At 43.6% G+C, this 16,059-nt stretch overlaps 2 protein-coding genes across 2 annotated transcripts; one reads left to right on the forward strand and one right to left on the reverse strand.

The window, feature by feature from the left end:
* Nucleotides 1-11,918: 11,918 nt before the first annotated feature.
* LOC136965372 (transcription elongation factor 1 homolog) lies at nucleotides 11,919-13,648 on the reverse strand. The gene is made up of 4 exons (XM_067259503.1): nucleotides 13,587-13,648; nucleotides 13,056-13,198; nucleotides 12,893-12,963; nucleotides 11,919-12,796 (listed from the first exon to the last, which is right to left on the reverse strand). The coding sequence occupies exons 2-4, from the start codon at nucleotides 13,169-13,171 to the stop codon at nucleotides 12,732-12,734; spliced, it is 252 nt and encodes an 83-aa protein (XP_067115604.1). The 5' UTR covers nucleotides 13,172-13,198; nucleotides 13,587-13,648; the 3' UTR covers nucleotides 11,919-12,731.
* Nucleotides 13,649-14,416: 768 nt separating this feature from the next.
* On the forward strand, nucleotides 14,417-15,922 carry pld6 (phospholipase D family, member 6). Its single transcript, XM_067259828.1, has 3 exons — nucleotides 14,417-14,580; nucleotides 14,732-14,961; nucleotides 15,663-15,922. The coding sequence occupies exons 1-3, from the start codon at nucleotides 14,417-14,419 to the stop codon at nucleotides 15,920-15,922; spliced, it is 654 nt and encodes a 217-aa protein (XP_067115929.1).
* The last annotated feature ends 137 nt before the right edge of the window (nucleotides 15,923-16,059 follow it).

The raw sequence follows: 16,059 nt of genomic DNA on the forward strand, positions 1-16,059 counted from the left end.
ATTTCTGTGCTGCTAGTCTCCACAGTGGTGTATTCCCAAGTATTGTGCAGTGCGATTCAGTGTGACAGTTGGATAACGTTAGCAACGCCGAGTGCAGGTAAATGTGGTCACAACATCAATCAGGTGCAAAAAAAGAAGAAAAAGGACAGAAAAAAATGAGTCAATGCTGGGAAATTTCTCTTAACAAATGTTTTCACCACAACAGAAAAAGATTTGAGAGGTGAGCCGCAAGAGTACACTGGTAGGAAGCTATCATAATGTAGCACTGTAGTTGCAGGCACGCACGTTACTAGTTAGCACTTCTCACGTTTTCTGAAACTCAGAAAGTTCAAGTGGAGTTTCAACTAAAAACATTCAGTTATGAAATACTGGATACGTTATGAAACATGCACAGCATGCATGTGTAACCGACGTAGATCGATTAAACTCGGAGGATATACTTTGTCACGGACCCAGGATTCCTAGCTACGTCCCTGGCTAAATGTTGGGAAGGATTGCTTAACATGTAGAGTGAACTACAAGGATATTGAACATTGTAATGGTTCTCATTCAGCCTCCAGGCCAACAGGAGCATGAAGTCTTCCTTATTTTACCATTTAAAACCTTCATTCTGTCACCACCAACAATGCCAGTCCACCTAGACCAGCAAAGATGAGGCAGGAGGCCGTGCAGAGAGAGCTGAGGGAGAGAGACCACCAGAGAGAGCAGCAGAAGAAAGTCTGGGTGGAAAGGACCTCAAGAGAGGTTGATATTATTGTGACTTTTATTTGCTTGCTTTTATTGCTGTGTTTTGTTAGTGGCCTTTGTATAGCCTTTTAATTTGAAAAATACGTTGTCAAGGTTTAATGGGTAAACGGAAGGAGTTTGGGTTAGAAACAAACGAACAACACAGGAGTCGTTGGCAGTCTGGTGTGTTTCTGAGGCAGAGTCAAAACTATTAGACTGGCATGGGTGAAACATTGACAGTCATTTGACAGAGTTTAAAAAAAACAATTATGAATTGCAAACCAAAGCTTTCACTGTAGAATCACACACAATGTAAATATCTGCTCCAGTCCATTATGAAAGTGGTAAATGGCATTACAAGGTGATTGTTCCAAGAGTTACATTTCAGGAGACAGCTCTTCCTTTGCAAACCTATTGCCATATGGGTTGAATTAGTTTTCAACAAACATGGCTGCCGCTGGAGAGCTGAGATGTGTAGATTCTGCCATTGAGTTTGTTTTAGAAGACATCGTCAGCGCATTCATATTTTAAAGAGGAACAGAGGAACGCGATCAAGGCATTTGTCGATTGAAAATGTTTTTGCCGTCTTTCCCACGGGATTCGTCACATACTACTTTGCTCTGATTGGTTGTAGGTCTATCCAATTGAGCAAAGAGGCATTTTTTTCCGGGTTCGGTTGAAACACGCCCCATACTCACAGCCCAACGGAGCGGTATCAGATTCATATTCTGACTAGAATTATGAGTATGACAACGTCAGGCTAAAGACGTAGAGTAGCTAGAGATTAAAGTTGGAAATAGTATTTTTTAGTTTTATTACAGTCATTATTTAATCTTTTATATAGTAATTGTTTTTGATAGTTGTTATTTAGAGATGGTGTTCAGATATAGCTTGTTTTTGCATTTTTTGTGTAACTTAGAATAGTTTCATATTACAGTAGTGTTTTGTATATGTAGTTAAATCAATCGTTTTCTATTAGTGTTTTTAGTGTAGTTGATTTTAGATTATATTGTAGTTAAAAGTTAGTTTTAGCGTTAGTTACTGCTAGAGCTAGCTAGGTTTGTACGGTACAGCTGACCAAGACATTGATCATGCATTGGTGATGCATTGCATCAGACGTACAATTTGCTGACTGAGCACGTTCGTGATAGTACAGAAAGAAAGAAGGAAAATAAAGGTTATAAGCAGTTAAAATCATTAAGAAGGCCAAATTATCTAGTACCCAAGTTTAAATGGAGAACAAGGTTTGTTTGTTGTGGAGGATCTGAGGCAAAACATTGAAAAGCTCCAAAGTAAAAATAAGAAAGAGGAGCAGAGACAAAAAGAGATCGAACAAAAAATGAATGTGAGTTCAATGTTTATAGAGGACAGCATAGGCCACCTTGTGTATAGTGTTTCATTGACTTTTTACACATTGTGCTGACAGTCAGGGAAGCAGCATGTGATTGAGAGACATGGATCAAGTTCACACAAAGATGCTGAGGAAAATCGATCACTTGAGGGAAGTCTGAAGCAGCTGCAAAGCCTAAACGAGAGGCGGAGAGACCGATAGTGACAGAGAAAGGTTTTAGAACCAACGCAGACACAGATCGAAGAGATGAGGAAGGATATTGAGAGGCTGCTACAAGTTTGTAAGAAACGGAGGGGAAAAGACAATCAAAGATGGAAAACACGACAGTGCACACGACAGAAGAAATATAGATGCAGCAGGCTAGACAACAAACGGGAGATGGAGAGGGGAGAAAGCCACATGCAGAGGCTAACTTGAATGTTGTTTGGATAAGCATTTTGACATTTCCAAAAAACAGTTTGCCGCCCAAACCCTTGTGTGTATCCTACCCTGGAATTCATCCAATTCAATAAAGTCTTGTGACAGTCACCCACCTGTATGTTACATAGGCTTATAAAATAAACATTTCCTATAATTATTGTTTGCTTTATAATATATTTACGTTCATATAATATTACCCCTAATGGTGCCATGATCACCAGATACTCACAAACAACTCATGTAAGGGATTCTAAGTGTAAAGTAAGTAATGCAAAAATAAATCATGCAGTGGATTGAACTTCTCAGGGGATGTAGTCTGCAGTGGATTTTTTTTTAATCAGGTTACAAGAAAAGGTCATCTCATTTCAATTGTTTTGCTTGCTGCTCAACAACAAAAACTGAGCTTGCCAAAGTAGCAGAAATCGGTCAGATTCGTTGCTAATCACTAGATGGGATTCTTTTGTCGCTAGGGAAGGTAGAAAGTCGCTCAATCTAGCGACAAAGGCAACACATTCTAGAGTGTTCGATGTTCCTCAGCATCTTTGTGTGAACTTGATCCTTGTTTTGGATCTCAGTCCCTCGATCACATGCTGCTTCCCTGAGTGTCTGCACCTGCATGTGTAAAAAGGCCAAGTCAATCTAACAGAATGTGCTGAGAGAATAGCATTGACATACCTCCATTTTAGAATTCTTAATCTCAGCCTTTTTCCTGGTTTTCACCCGCTGGAATTTCTCAATCCAGTTGGTTAAAGAAAGATTTTTTTCTTTGGAGCTCTTTGATGTTTTGCCTCAGATCCTCCACCAGGTTTTCCAGCTCCTTCACCTTTCCTTCCATCTCCTCCTTCTAAAGCGTCTCCCTCTCCACCCAGACTTTCTTCTGCTGGTCTCTCTGGTGGTCTCTCTCTCCCTAAGCTCTTGCAGCTCTCTCTGCATGGCCGGATCTCTGCTGGTATTCCAAGTCATCTGTATTTGTGTTTCACTGATACTTTAATCATGGGCACCGTGCACTAGTGAATACAATGATGGCACGGGTATTACCTAAATTACTTTTGCGATGATTGTGAATTTACTTACCCAGTATAGGATACTTCTCCTGTCGGTCCCTGAGGCGAGCAGGACAGATTGTGGCCGACCCCTTCCATCCTGGACACACACTGCTCCAGCCACTGCGCTCCATCAGGACCAGAACCTCACGCCTTAAGACCAGTTTCTTTCAATACGCAGCTGTCCTCATCAACAAGGCCTAAGGACTCCAAACTGTCACTAACACATTTATAAAGTCCATCTGTCATTTAATTGCATGTTGCACACAATTCATATCGCTATTATTTTTTTTCTCTTTTAATTTCATATTTGATCTAAATCAGTAACGGCTTTATTCGCCAAGTAAGTTTGCACAAACAAGGAATTTACTGTGGCAGGAAGGTGCATATTTTACATTGTATAGTATCGTTAACAATTATTTAGACTGTTGTATATTTTCATCTTTTTTATATTTAAGATTCTTATATGTTTATCGTATCCACCTTCCTGCCACAATAAATTCCATGTTTGTGTAAACTTACTCGGTGAATAAAGCTGATTCTGATACTTGTGGGTAAGTGCTACCCCCTAGTGGCACACAAGTATACTTCTATGGACACAGCTTGTTTCTGAGGGTTTCCAACAAATGTCCAAAAAAACTGTTTGAGGTATAAAAAAGAGTTGTATATATGTGGACAAACACTGAGTGAACTCATTGATTGTATTGTTTTTGACTAGCATGTTGAAGTGTAATACTCCTCCAACACTTCACGGTGGCATGTTTGTTAGCCTTGAGAAAAGTGCCTTTGGGAAGAATTATTGCTTTGCTCAAACAATGTGAAGTATGAAATGTTTTCCTTGTGAGAATCAGCCATGCACTGAACTGATGCAAACAATCAGGCTTCTAAAAAGAAAAGAAAAATCTTCAAATACAGACGAGAACACAACATTTCCTACCTCTCTCACACACACACACACACATGCGCACCACACACACTGAGAACTCAGCACTCTCTCAGCAGCATTATCTTTTCCGGAAATTGCCTCTCAAGCACAGCCGGAGCCCTATTAGAAAAGAGGAGCACCATGCTGTAACCTTTTTAAAAAGCCATTAGTAATGCACCTGCTTCTCTCTCTCTTTCTGTCCCCCACCTCTTTCTCTCCCAGTGTATGTTTCCCTCTCTCTCTCTCAACTCATTCTCTATCGATGTCTCTCAGCCACAGCCACTCCCTCTCCTCGACCGCTGCTTCACACTCACTCATTCTCTCTCTGCCATTGTCGCTCCATCCTTCTAGGCTGCTCTGTCTAGGCCCCTCCTCTATTCCTCTCTCTCCACCGTCTCCCCATTTCAACCGTGGCCCCCTCCACATGACAACGAAAAGTGACACAAAATGGCATTGACTGGATGAAAATCATTGTTTTTCTCCACAGCGATAAGTTGTTGAGGGTGACAAAGCATTTTAGCAATGTGTCTCCCCAGTTCCTGTTCTGGCGTTTCCTGGATTACCTGCGGGACAACCTCCACGCTGCCTCTGGGGCCCTGCCTAACCATCCCACACCTCCCCCCAGTCATGTCCACTTATCATGTGTGTCTGTGTGTGTGGATGTGTGTCTGTATGTCTGTATGTGTGTGTAGATGTGAGTGTAGTAGTGATCTCTGCCCTGTGACTCAAACTCCGTCTGTCTGGCATAATGCCCATGATCCTGAGTGCACGATATGTCTGGACCACCCAGTCCAGCTGTGTGTGTGGGGGTGTGCGTGCATCTGCATGCAGGGTTTCACTAATGAGTGTGTGTGTGTGTAACTGTGTCTGTGTGTGGTTTATCACATCCCAATACAAACCACCCGCCCCTGGGTAATAAAAATTTACTATCTGTCATAGTAAATTATAAATATTGGTCTTTGCCTTGCTGCAGTCTCCTGATTACGGTGAATAGTCTGCCTCTGACAATTATGGAGCCATTAACAGTGTGTACGTGTGTGTTTGTGTGTATTTGCATGTGGGTGAGAAAGAGAGGGGAGGGGGGAGAAGATAGAAGGCTGGAGGGGCTCAGTTTTAGGGGCTTCTGTAGACCACCAGATGAGCAGAGGATTAAGGGGTGACTTACAGGCAATCCCATCCAGAATGTCTGTTAAAGATGGCCAAAGGCCGGCTAGGGATCCCTTGAGGAACAGGATTAAGAACACACACACTCGCTCTCTTTTTCTCTCTCTTTTCCCCTCCAAGCTCCCTCGTATTCTCTTTCCCTTCTTCATTACCTGCCCATTCTTTACCTGCCCATATGAAACAGAAGCAATGCTTGCAGTTCATAATAACTTACTCAACAATAAAGCTGACGGGTTATGACTTATCGGTGTTCTTCAAACGCGTGTTCGTTCAAAGAATTTAGCCGAGCCTATTTTTCAACCCACCTGAAGCAATAAGGCACAAAATGTCTCCGTTTGGTCCTGCTATACTGTCCTTGACATTACACCCAAAAACGCTATAGCCGTAAACCCACTCTTGAGAATTGCTGTATTTCCCCTCCAGATGTCAATGCACTGCGCCTTTATGTCATCTCTCAATAGGAGCGTTTGTGAAGCTCGAGCGAGAGGGCGTGCTCCTTCGGGATGGAGGGATGGGGAAGGGGGGTCGGAGGAGAGGTGAGAGGTTGCAGTTCAGAAGCAAGGAAGATGCTGTAGCGCCTTTACATCCGTCTCTCATACGGAGAAAAAGGAGTGGTTGAATAAAAACCAGGAGAGCGCGAAAGAGAAAGGAATTGGGGGCGTTTCCCAGCGATATTTTTTTACAATCAGCGTGGGTACAGTGAGGCATGGACTTGCTCGAGAAACCTGAACAAAGGTGGAAGTGGAGAAACGGGTGAGTTCTATCAACATTTTATGTCAAACGTAAGGGATATTGTGTAGAATTAACCACGAACCGCAGCTCATTCAAATAATTTTACTGGGAAGAAAAACACGCTTACATAAAGCCTAGTATGTTAGGTTGTGTGTCTTTTTAGTCTTATTCCTTAAGTAAATACATCCGTGTTTGTCTTCACGACACACCTAACCTATTGTTAATTCCGGTGGGACTGATGCTAAGTTAATATTGCGTGCTGTATGAATGCATAACAAAACATGCGTGGTCCCGTCCAAGTACTGTACATCTCTATCAACTGTCTGTTAAACTGTAAAGAAAGGCTCCAGCACTCCTGAATTCTCCATTATTTCAACGTATTTATCCTCGAAAGGATAAAGACCCTTGTCCCTTTCACATTCGTAAAGGGACAATTAATTAAGAGGATGAAACATTGAAGACGAATGAGAGATTCAATTCACGTTTACCACTGAAAAGGAGGGGGGTGGACAGAACTGAACTGGGTTCTTCTTGTCGGGGGAACCGGATGTAATTACAAACAAAGAAAGCTTAATACCCAATCATGTCACGTACAAGACAGGTGCTGGCTATCTGCAATTTACAGAGGTCAGGGGGGTCTCTGGTATTTGGGATAGTGGGTCAACTATATGCATTCAGGCCCACACCTGAATAGGGAAAGAGTATAAAGTAACTGGCTGCGAGTGAACCCGTTTATCCATTGAAAAGGATGCCTTAAAACTTTGAGGAAGTGTGGCTGAATTTTGTTTGTCGGGCACATTTCGTTGAGTGTTTTTCACAAAGCTATTTGTTTTACAAATGACTCAAGACGCAGGGAATCCTAGATCCTGTCACACACAATGCTTGGAAAGATTTTGCTGCTGCTGGCAAAAGCATAAACATCATCACAGCAGCGTTTTACTCACGAGTAATTAAGCAGCGATGCAGGAGGCCAGTGTCCAGCATTAGCCATCATTTCATCCCTGGAGTGAGGCAATATGGTTACAGAACAAGAGGCCGCATTCGTGAAATCGGTTATTTATTACTGAGGAACTTCAAATAAAATAATTAGATTGAGTCAGACCTTTTATCACCAACAAGGAGTCTCTCAAGTAGGATACAACAGTTACCTTTACATATTTTCCAACAATCCTACATTTCATACTCCAGTCGTACTCCACACATCCGCTGCACAAACCACCATAGAGCAGGATTACCAGATGAACAGCAGTGTTCGGAACGTCAACATTTCCAGATGAGTGGGGAGACATTGCAAGACTAGTGTGGACTCCCTGTCTGTATCCATCCCAGCCAGTATTTTTACACCAGCATCACCCTGACACCTAGCCTGTCCTCTCTCACAGTTCAGAGTGTGAGGAGCAGAACATGTCCGGTTGAGCTGTCATTATCATCAGCTTAGACACGGCCAGTCGGACAGGGGAGAGAGGAGAGGTAGCGAGAGAGAGAGAGAGAGGCAGGCTGGGTAATGAGCGAGAGTGTGTCAGGATAGTTGAGGCGATGGTTCTAGTTGGTTTTAGCACTTCCTGGCGACGGAGAGAGGAGCCTGAAGGGAGTGAGAGATAGGGGAGGCAGGTTTCACAGGGCACGGCTTACTCTGTCTCGGAGCACTTAGCGTAGGGTGCTTCACTGGCTTCTGCACCCCTCGTCATTTGGGTTACATTTGGTTACGTAATACCACGCCACAGATCAAGGCTAGAGGACAGAACAAATGATTTATAGACCAAACGAAGGAGAGAGAGAGAGAGACACACACACACACCGAGACTGAGAGAGAAACCTGAGTGTAATGTTTGGAAACCGGCCCATGTGTCCTCCATAAGGAGCTGTCCGTGGTGCTGATGCATGGTGCCGCCGACTCCCTCCCTCCCCCTCTCAGCTGTTGATTGACATCCACTGCCTCCCTAATTGGCAAGTGAGTATGGGGTGAGTCAGGCTGACTGTTTTATTCTCAATGGAACAGGCAGCGAGAGAGAGAAAGAGAGAGAGAAAGACAGTGGTTGATATACAAACAGACCAGGCAAGAAAGAGATACCTAAGAGAGAACCTAAATGGAGGTAGAGAGAGAGAGGGTAAGAGACAAAGAGATATAAATAAAGGAGAGAGGGAGGCAGGAGGAGGGAAACAAAACATCTGTTTGATAATTGGGCTCCCCTCAGTATTGTGTAATACACACTGACATCCATTTGGTAATTGGTGCACCAGGCCTTCTCCTCTCCCTTAGTGGTTAGTTAAATGTTTGTTTGATGCAGGGGCAGGGGAGCTGAGAGGAATGGGGGCGGAATACTTCTCGATTCTATCGATTCGCGCCTAGTTTGTGTGTGTACATGTGGAGGCACGAACTGTATATGTAAATAGATGTTTATGAAATGAAGCAAGCTGATATTGTCTCGCTTAGTCCTCACGCACTCAGGCCGCTCCAGTGAATGCTGAACACTTGACGAGCTCTTTAAATGATTCAGAGATACTCCTCTTCTTATGCTTTTCAAATTGCAGAATGTTCTAGAATGTTCTGTCACGTTCTTTTCATCTCGGAAAACCAGAAGTCAAAACTGAACTGGCCTCAAATGTGGGTGCACTCCAACAGCAGTACAGGACTGCCTAGCTAAAACCAGGGGGTGTATGTGTGTTCTCCAATGGGATTTCTCTTACAGTATGTCTCCTATACTTCCCACCACACTCCTCTTCCCCTGTCTCCATCACACGAGCGGGATGAACGGAGAGTGAGAATGGAGCGAGAGAGGGATGAACGATCAGGGGAAGAGGCTGCACCGTGCTCCCATCTCGACCACGGGTATTCTTGGGTTGATAATACGGATGTCGATGTTATTGCTTGAGAATACGCGTAGTTGAGTGGACGCTCCATCATCGATCCAAACAGTCGTGTGTGGTCGCTTTCATCTCTGTTCAACAATGGAGTTAGGGGAAATCCACGTAGCCAATCAACACTTTCTTTTCACGGGTTGTAAGTGTACGTTTGCCATTATGCTCGGGGGAAATACTACAAAATCCTTTGGAGTACTTTGCGCGTTTGATTAGCTCCAGCCTGGAGTGCCATGTGGGCAGAATTTACACTTTTGGGAGAACTTGACGGGTGTACATGTGCAAGGCAAACTCAATCAAGCACGGATACAGTTTTGGAAGGATTGAAGTTGAAGGATTTACATATGTTTCTGGTCTCAAGGCAGTTCAATGACAAGTGAGCTGTGACCAAACCATGTTTTATGAACAAAAGCCAAAGATGTCCTGAGGCCTATGATGATAACACAGCTTGCCCCTCCCATCCCCCACCCACCCACACACAAACACACCACCCCCTTCCCCTTCCCTCCGACTACTATTAATAACTCCACATGCCAAAAATGTGGGTTTGACGCCTGTAGCGCCAGCTTGAGACAGTAACTTAACAGGACATGTTGAGGCTTGCACCAATGGCTGACATTTCAGCACTTGGCTCAGCTGACAGTGTGGACAGACACGCGAGCACAAATCTCTTTCTCTCTCTTCGTAACACACATTTTCTCTCTCATTCTCCCATGCTCTCTATCTTACACACACACACATACACACACACTCTCTCTCTCTAATTCTCTCTGTCGCACACCCATACACAGGATTGGGTTCAGCAGGTCCATATACTAGCAGGGGACAGACCCGATCGATTGATCTTATGGGGAGCTATTTTTAGTCCAAATGATGAATGCTTATGTCTTTGATTGATCAACCTCAGGAAGGAGCCTGGGGAATACTTTGATGTCAAAGCTCTCTGATGAATGAGGCAGCAAAGGTATCGGGAAAAAATGTGTTGAATTAGGTTTTAGTAGCCCACATTAGCATTATTACTACAAGTCCCATGAATCAAAGTAATAAGCTCCTCTTGCACATTTAGCAATTTCCTGGCATTGGTTTACTGTTTCTGGAGTAGTTCCTCACAGTATCACTAGCCAACCACTCTATAATGTCTTGATATTGGGTAAGCAAATCCTTTATTCATTAGCGCTGCATATATTACACAAATGTTGATGTGCAATGCAAACCTGTTGATATTGCAAGGTTTCGTTCCCCCCCCCCCCCCCCCCCCTTGTGTTTGTGTGTGTACGGATTTGTGTGTACGCGTGCACACAAGCAACAAAATGACTTTTGTGAGCACAGCTCCAGGTGCCTAGCAACCGTATCCCTCTGTTTCCTAGGAAACGGTTGCCGAGCACTCGCCGTGTGGGTGATTGGCAACCTTGACAACGGAGAGATGGAATGACACTTGACCTCACGTGCTGAATGGACAGAGAGAGACATGGAGAGACCGAGCGAGAAGGAGACATGAAGGGAAACTGATAATAATTCTTCATTGTATAATCGCCCCCCCCCCCCCACCCCTCTTCTCGCAAGACATCATCAATACCTCCAGCTGAGGCCCAGGCACTCTACACAGTAACACACATGCATGGACACGCACTCGCAGAGAAGCAAGCTGTGCCACTCCACATCGAATCTATGAGCTCTCTGTGCCGCTTACCTTGGCGGCAGCACTGTGTTTTGGATCGGAGGATAACTCCCGTCGGCCGGGAGAGAATGGAGCAGGAGGGGGAAACAGGCTAGGGAATGATCCAATATAACTCAAACCTGTTCTTATGGCCGCACCTGTTGAAGTGTATTAGAGGTTAATGCCAACTTTGAATGTGATTCGGTTTCATTATTGCATTTCGTTCACCGGTTTTGATATAATTAGACACCATGTCGAATTTCTCCCTTTAAGAAGTGCAGTGTAAAACCTGTTTTGTTCCACCAGCTCTTTATCCACCACTTCTCCTAAGGCAATCCACACTTCATTTATGGTGCTAATGTGTGCGTGTACCTGTGTCATAACTAGCCTATCCATAGGTCATTCCCATGCCAAAAACCTGTTTAACGGTATATCCCTAATCAATGTAAATCTATATTTTAAACATATTTTTATCTTTGCTGGGTTAACTCCATTCATATCATTTACCAATGCAATCACTATCACTTTTGGGTAATCCAATAATTTGATACATTTCATCTCCAGCCACATGGGGGCACTTAAGGCTTGTTGTCTAGGTCCAGTTGCATGGTATTGAAGCCTTCATCGACTTTCGAAAAACCTGTATACACTATGTTACTTCAGAACCGATTCTATGTTAGATGATTCAAATGCAAATGAATGTAGCCGTTCAATTTTTTAAATGTAACACAATGTGCCATGTCCCCTCAGGTATTTCTAAAATCCCACCGGTTACGACATTGCAATGTCACACGATGCATAAACATGCTAAATTTTCAACAGTCAATGTAACCATGGCCTTCCAAGTAATTTTACCACCCCATCATATTTGGAAATTAGATGACTAAAGTTGCCTTCAGCTTTTCAGTGGACCTTTAATGTATGTGACTGTGTTAGTGTTTGTTATGTTGTCTGGGCACAGCTTAACTGTTCATGAGCTTCCAACTAAATTGATATAGTGTACAATAATGATATTCTAAACACAGACATACTCATTGTAGGTAAACTAAATACATCACTTTATTTGTCATTTGGAAGAAAAACAAATTTACAAAGGGCAACCAATTCCAAATTATTGGCTATTATTACTAGAAGAATCTAACAGCTTTTTGTTATATCCAATATAACAACTGCTCTTTATTCAAAAAATGATACTGGTAAATTCAAGATCATTTATTCACAAAAAATATACTGATAAACTTTGAATTTGAATGAGTGAAATATTTCAATACTGATGGTTAACAGCATGAAAATACCCCCATGCTTAGTTTGTTGAAATTTCATGTTAACCCCAAACAGTCAATAAATCAAGTATATAAAATGTTTATCAACCCTTGTCCTTGACCCCTAAGACCCACAGTCCTGAGCACACTTTAGAAGTAATTTGACAAAGACCACGCTGATGAAGATATAAAGGATGGAAGCCTATAGGCGTATACTGTTAGGACCAGGCTCCAGTTCATTTTAGCAGCCAAACATCGGCCTATGCAGACGCCATAGCCCACAAACCCTTGGAATGACCTAAAACTGTGACACTCTAACACAAGTGAACAGCGTGTTTGCATTGAGTAAACTACCACAGGACTAGCATTCCCAGCAGCAGTTTGGAATAAATTAAACCTACGCTAAGGTAGACGTAGCGGTCTGATTAGGACTACGGAGTACAGGTCTACACCAGCCTCTGCCTCTAGAGTGAAGGATTATGGGGGTGAGAGTTCAGAGCGAGGGCTGAAGACACACCGATGAGTGGAGTCGGACCATGGCGTATCCACTCGGTCGCTTCCCTTTCTGATTGGACTTCAGCCCTGATCAAGGCTACTGGTTGGCTGCTTCACAAGCGTCTATCCAATCACTGTAGACGTCCACAGGCTCTGACAGATCTTTGGAGAAACAGTTAAGGGCACCCAACCCACACAGCAGAACATGATGGAATGGGACTGTTTTTGTAAATGAAACCACTGTTATGCAAAGGATACAAGTGATTGGTGTCTGGAATTCCTCCAAGCAAACTGTGCATGATATTATCCCTGTGTTTCTGCTTCGTTCCCTGCAATGGATACAATTTAAGTGTAAACTGCCTTCAAATATTGATTCCAAAAATTACTTTTCAATAAATGTTTCTGTGCTGTTGCTACATACATTTTTACATCACATGACTTTTCGTGATTGCAGAATGGGCACGTGAACTGGGAGTCCAGATCTCCTGTCAACTTCTTCTTGGGAGGGGGCTTTCTCTTGGACTTGCGGCGACCCATTTCAGTCACGTGAAGCAAATTCTGGGACTTACAGGATACAGCAAAGGAAAAAGTATGCATGACATAACCTGAATAATAAACAACATACTGCAAACTAGCATACTGTATAGCTACAATGTAAACTGGCTGGAATTAGCAGTGCAGTCTGCAAGAACATTGTTGATTGAATGGTAGGTGTTTATTCGCTAGCTAGCAAGTTGGCTAAAAACGTGCTAAACTAGCTAACGTTAGCTACACAGGCTAACGTAGTTTAAGTCAATCCAGCCAGCCGGGTGTCCACAGGTTACTTTTCCGAAGAAGCATTATCAAGTCAACAGAATGAGGCTAAAAAACATTATATTTATGGATGGGTTACGAACCACCATCAACTGCATATAAACATTTTAGAGTGCCTATATCGTTGATATTTGTTTACCTTTCAGTAGAAGATACACGTTTCGGCTTTAGTAAAGGAGGAAGTCTCACTCACTTTGCAACAAGATCCGGAAGTTGACGGATCCCTGCGTTCAATTGGTTTAAAAAGCTCTGTCATTGTGATTGACAGTTCTCAAATACCACCCACAGAGTGCTTGTCCACGAGGTGGTCTCCAGATAGACGATTTATGACTTGTTTTTAAATGTTTCCATAGACATGCTATGAACAAAAGCGATGTTTCATATAAAACACTAGTGTGTTCCCATAAAAAAAGAAACATACTGAATACAAATTTTATATTTCGACTGATGTAGACGCACGTGCGACTGCCTCCTGTCTGGGATGAATGGCCGATAATGATGAATAAGCATGAGTTGATTGTATACGTGCACCTTGCGCAGCCTGCAAGAACATTTGGAAAGAATGGTAGGTATTCATTAGCTGGCAAGCTACTTTTACTAATAGGTATGTGCTTGTAAATGTTGCTCGACAAAGTTTCCATAAAATCAGTGAGCGAAGTCGATGACAAAAAAACTGGTTGCTGCATTTTCGAAGTCAGCGACCCTCCGATAAGTCCACATTAGTTTACATAAACTAGCTAGTAGTAGCTAATTAACAGCTAGAAGGCTAGTCCAGACAGCAACCTAGCAGTTGTTCACTACCAATATAGCCCTGGAGCTTATTCCAACCCTTAGTAAAAAAAAAAAAAAGATGAAGTCTAAAAAAAAATAAACCATGTCAATCGAACCTCAAACTACCCACTGCCAAATTATTACGTTAACTCACTCTGGTCTCTTCCACCTCTCCAGTCAGTGGCACGGGCGGTCAAGATGGTGGGACTTGGGGCTATGGTCTTCACCCTGACTGTGGAGTGGCTAGGCTGGTGCCTCCGTTGGCTCAGGCACTGGCGTGGCTCCCAGGGGCCCCTGAAAGAGGTGATCTTCTTTCCTTCAGAATTGGCCTGCGTGGAGCATCTCTTCACACCCTCCATGTTGTAAGAATTCTATCACAAATCCAAATTTGCCTGAATTGATGGCTATTTACTTTCTGTGAGAATGACACAGATTTCACAGACCTTCCGATTTCATGCCTTTCTTTCGTCTCTCCTATGCTTCTCTCGTTTTGTCTCAACTCTTTCCCCCCAGCCCCTGCACCTGTCCCCTTGCCCACGGCGTGGAGACCTCCCTCTCTCGCCTCCTCCGCCACATCCTGTCTGCCACCACAACCCTGGACCTGTGTGTGTTTGCCTTCTCTAACCAGGAGCTCAGCCGTGCGGTCCTTACCCTGCACAGCAGAGGCTTGGCCATCCGCGTCCTCACCGACAAGGACTACACACTCATCACTGGCTCCCAGATAGGTGTCCTCCGCAGAGCAGGTACAGGGACATGCCATGTAGACGTCTCTCTATCAAACAAGCGCTCAAGCCTGGGAAAGGTGCCGTTTTTAAGTGGATAATCATTTTTTTTACAGATATTTTTTAAATGTATTTAATATATATGTATTATTTTTTTCTTCCTTTCTTTTACACCGACATGATCTCACCACAAACATGATTGTTTCTTCAAAATTCTGTGAAACATCTGTTTCCAACCACTGCAAAGGGGATGACATGGCATCCCTTCTCCCAATACAGGAAACGATGACACTCGTCTTACTCATCCTCCAGATCTGTTTATCCTGTCAGTAGCAAGCACAGGGACTCACTTAGCCTCACCTGTGGCCCTGGTGATAAATAGGTAGTTGATTAGAACTGCCTGGAATTCCACACGCTCCGAGGATGAGTCAGAGAATAGGCGGATGATTAGAGCCGCTCGGCTCACCAGCTGACACCGCGGATGAGTCAGAGAAACGCTCTGCCGCCGTTAGAACTTTCGACTGGCATACTCGGGAGGGTTCTCTGTCTCTCTCTCTCTTTCCCTCTCCCTCTCTCCCTCTCTCTCATCAGTAACAGTCTCTCAAATTCTTGCCACTTTTAATTAACTATTTTAATAAATCCACACTAGCTCTACCACATTGGTAAACGAGACACGGTCACAATCATAAACACGTTCCTCTGTCTCTCAAACTTCCTTTCAGGCATCTGTGTGCGGTGTGACTCTGGTTCTGTGCACATGCACCACAAGTTTGCAGTGGTGAACGGCCTGCGTCTGATCACGGGCTCCCTCAACTGGACCCTCACCGCCATCCAGAGCAACAAGGAGAACATTCTGGTAACAGAAGAACCCGACCTGGTCCGACCCTATCTCAGAGAGTTTGAGAGGCTGTGGGACACCAACGATCCGGCCCACCGCCACCCGGCCTCCATCTCACAAAAACCGTCTAGCTTGTTTGTCTAGGTTAAAATGGCTGACTCATCTGTAGCCTTCATATTCCGGCTAGTCATACAGTAGGAAATTGATTGTCGTTTTTGTACTCTGGTTCTATAGTAATTTAGTAATGGATTTTGTTCAAATGTTTCCAAGGGGTAATGATG

This window comes from Osmerus mordax, chromosome 21, assembly GCF_038355195.1.
Source record: "Osmerus mordax isolate fOsmMor3 chromosome 21, fOsmMor3.pri, whole genome shotgun sequence".
NCBI classification, from domain to species: domain Eukaryota; kingdom Metazoa; phylum Chordata; class Actinopteri; order Osmeriformes; family Osmeridae; genus Osmerus; species Osmerus mordax.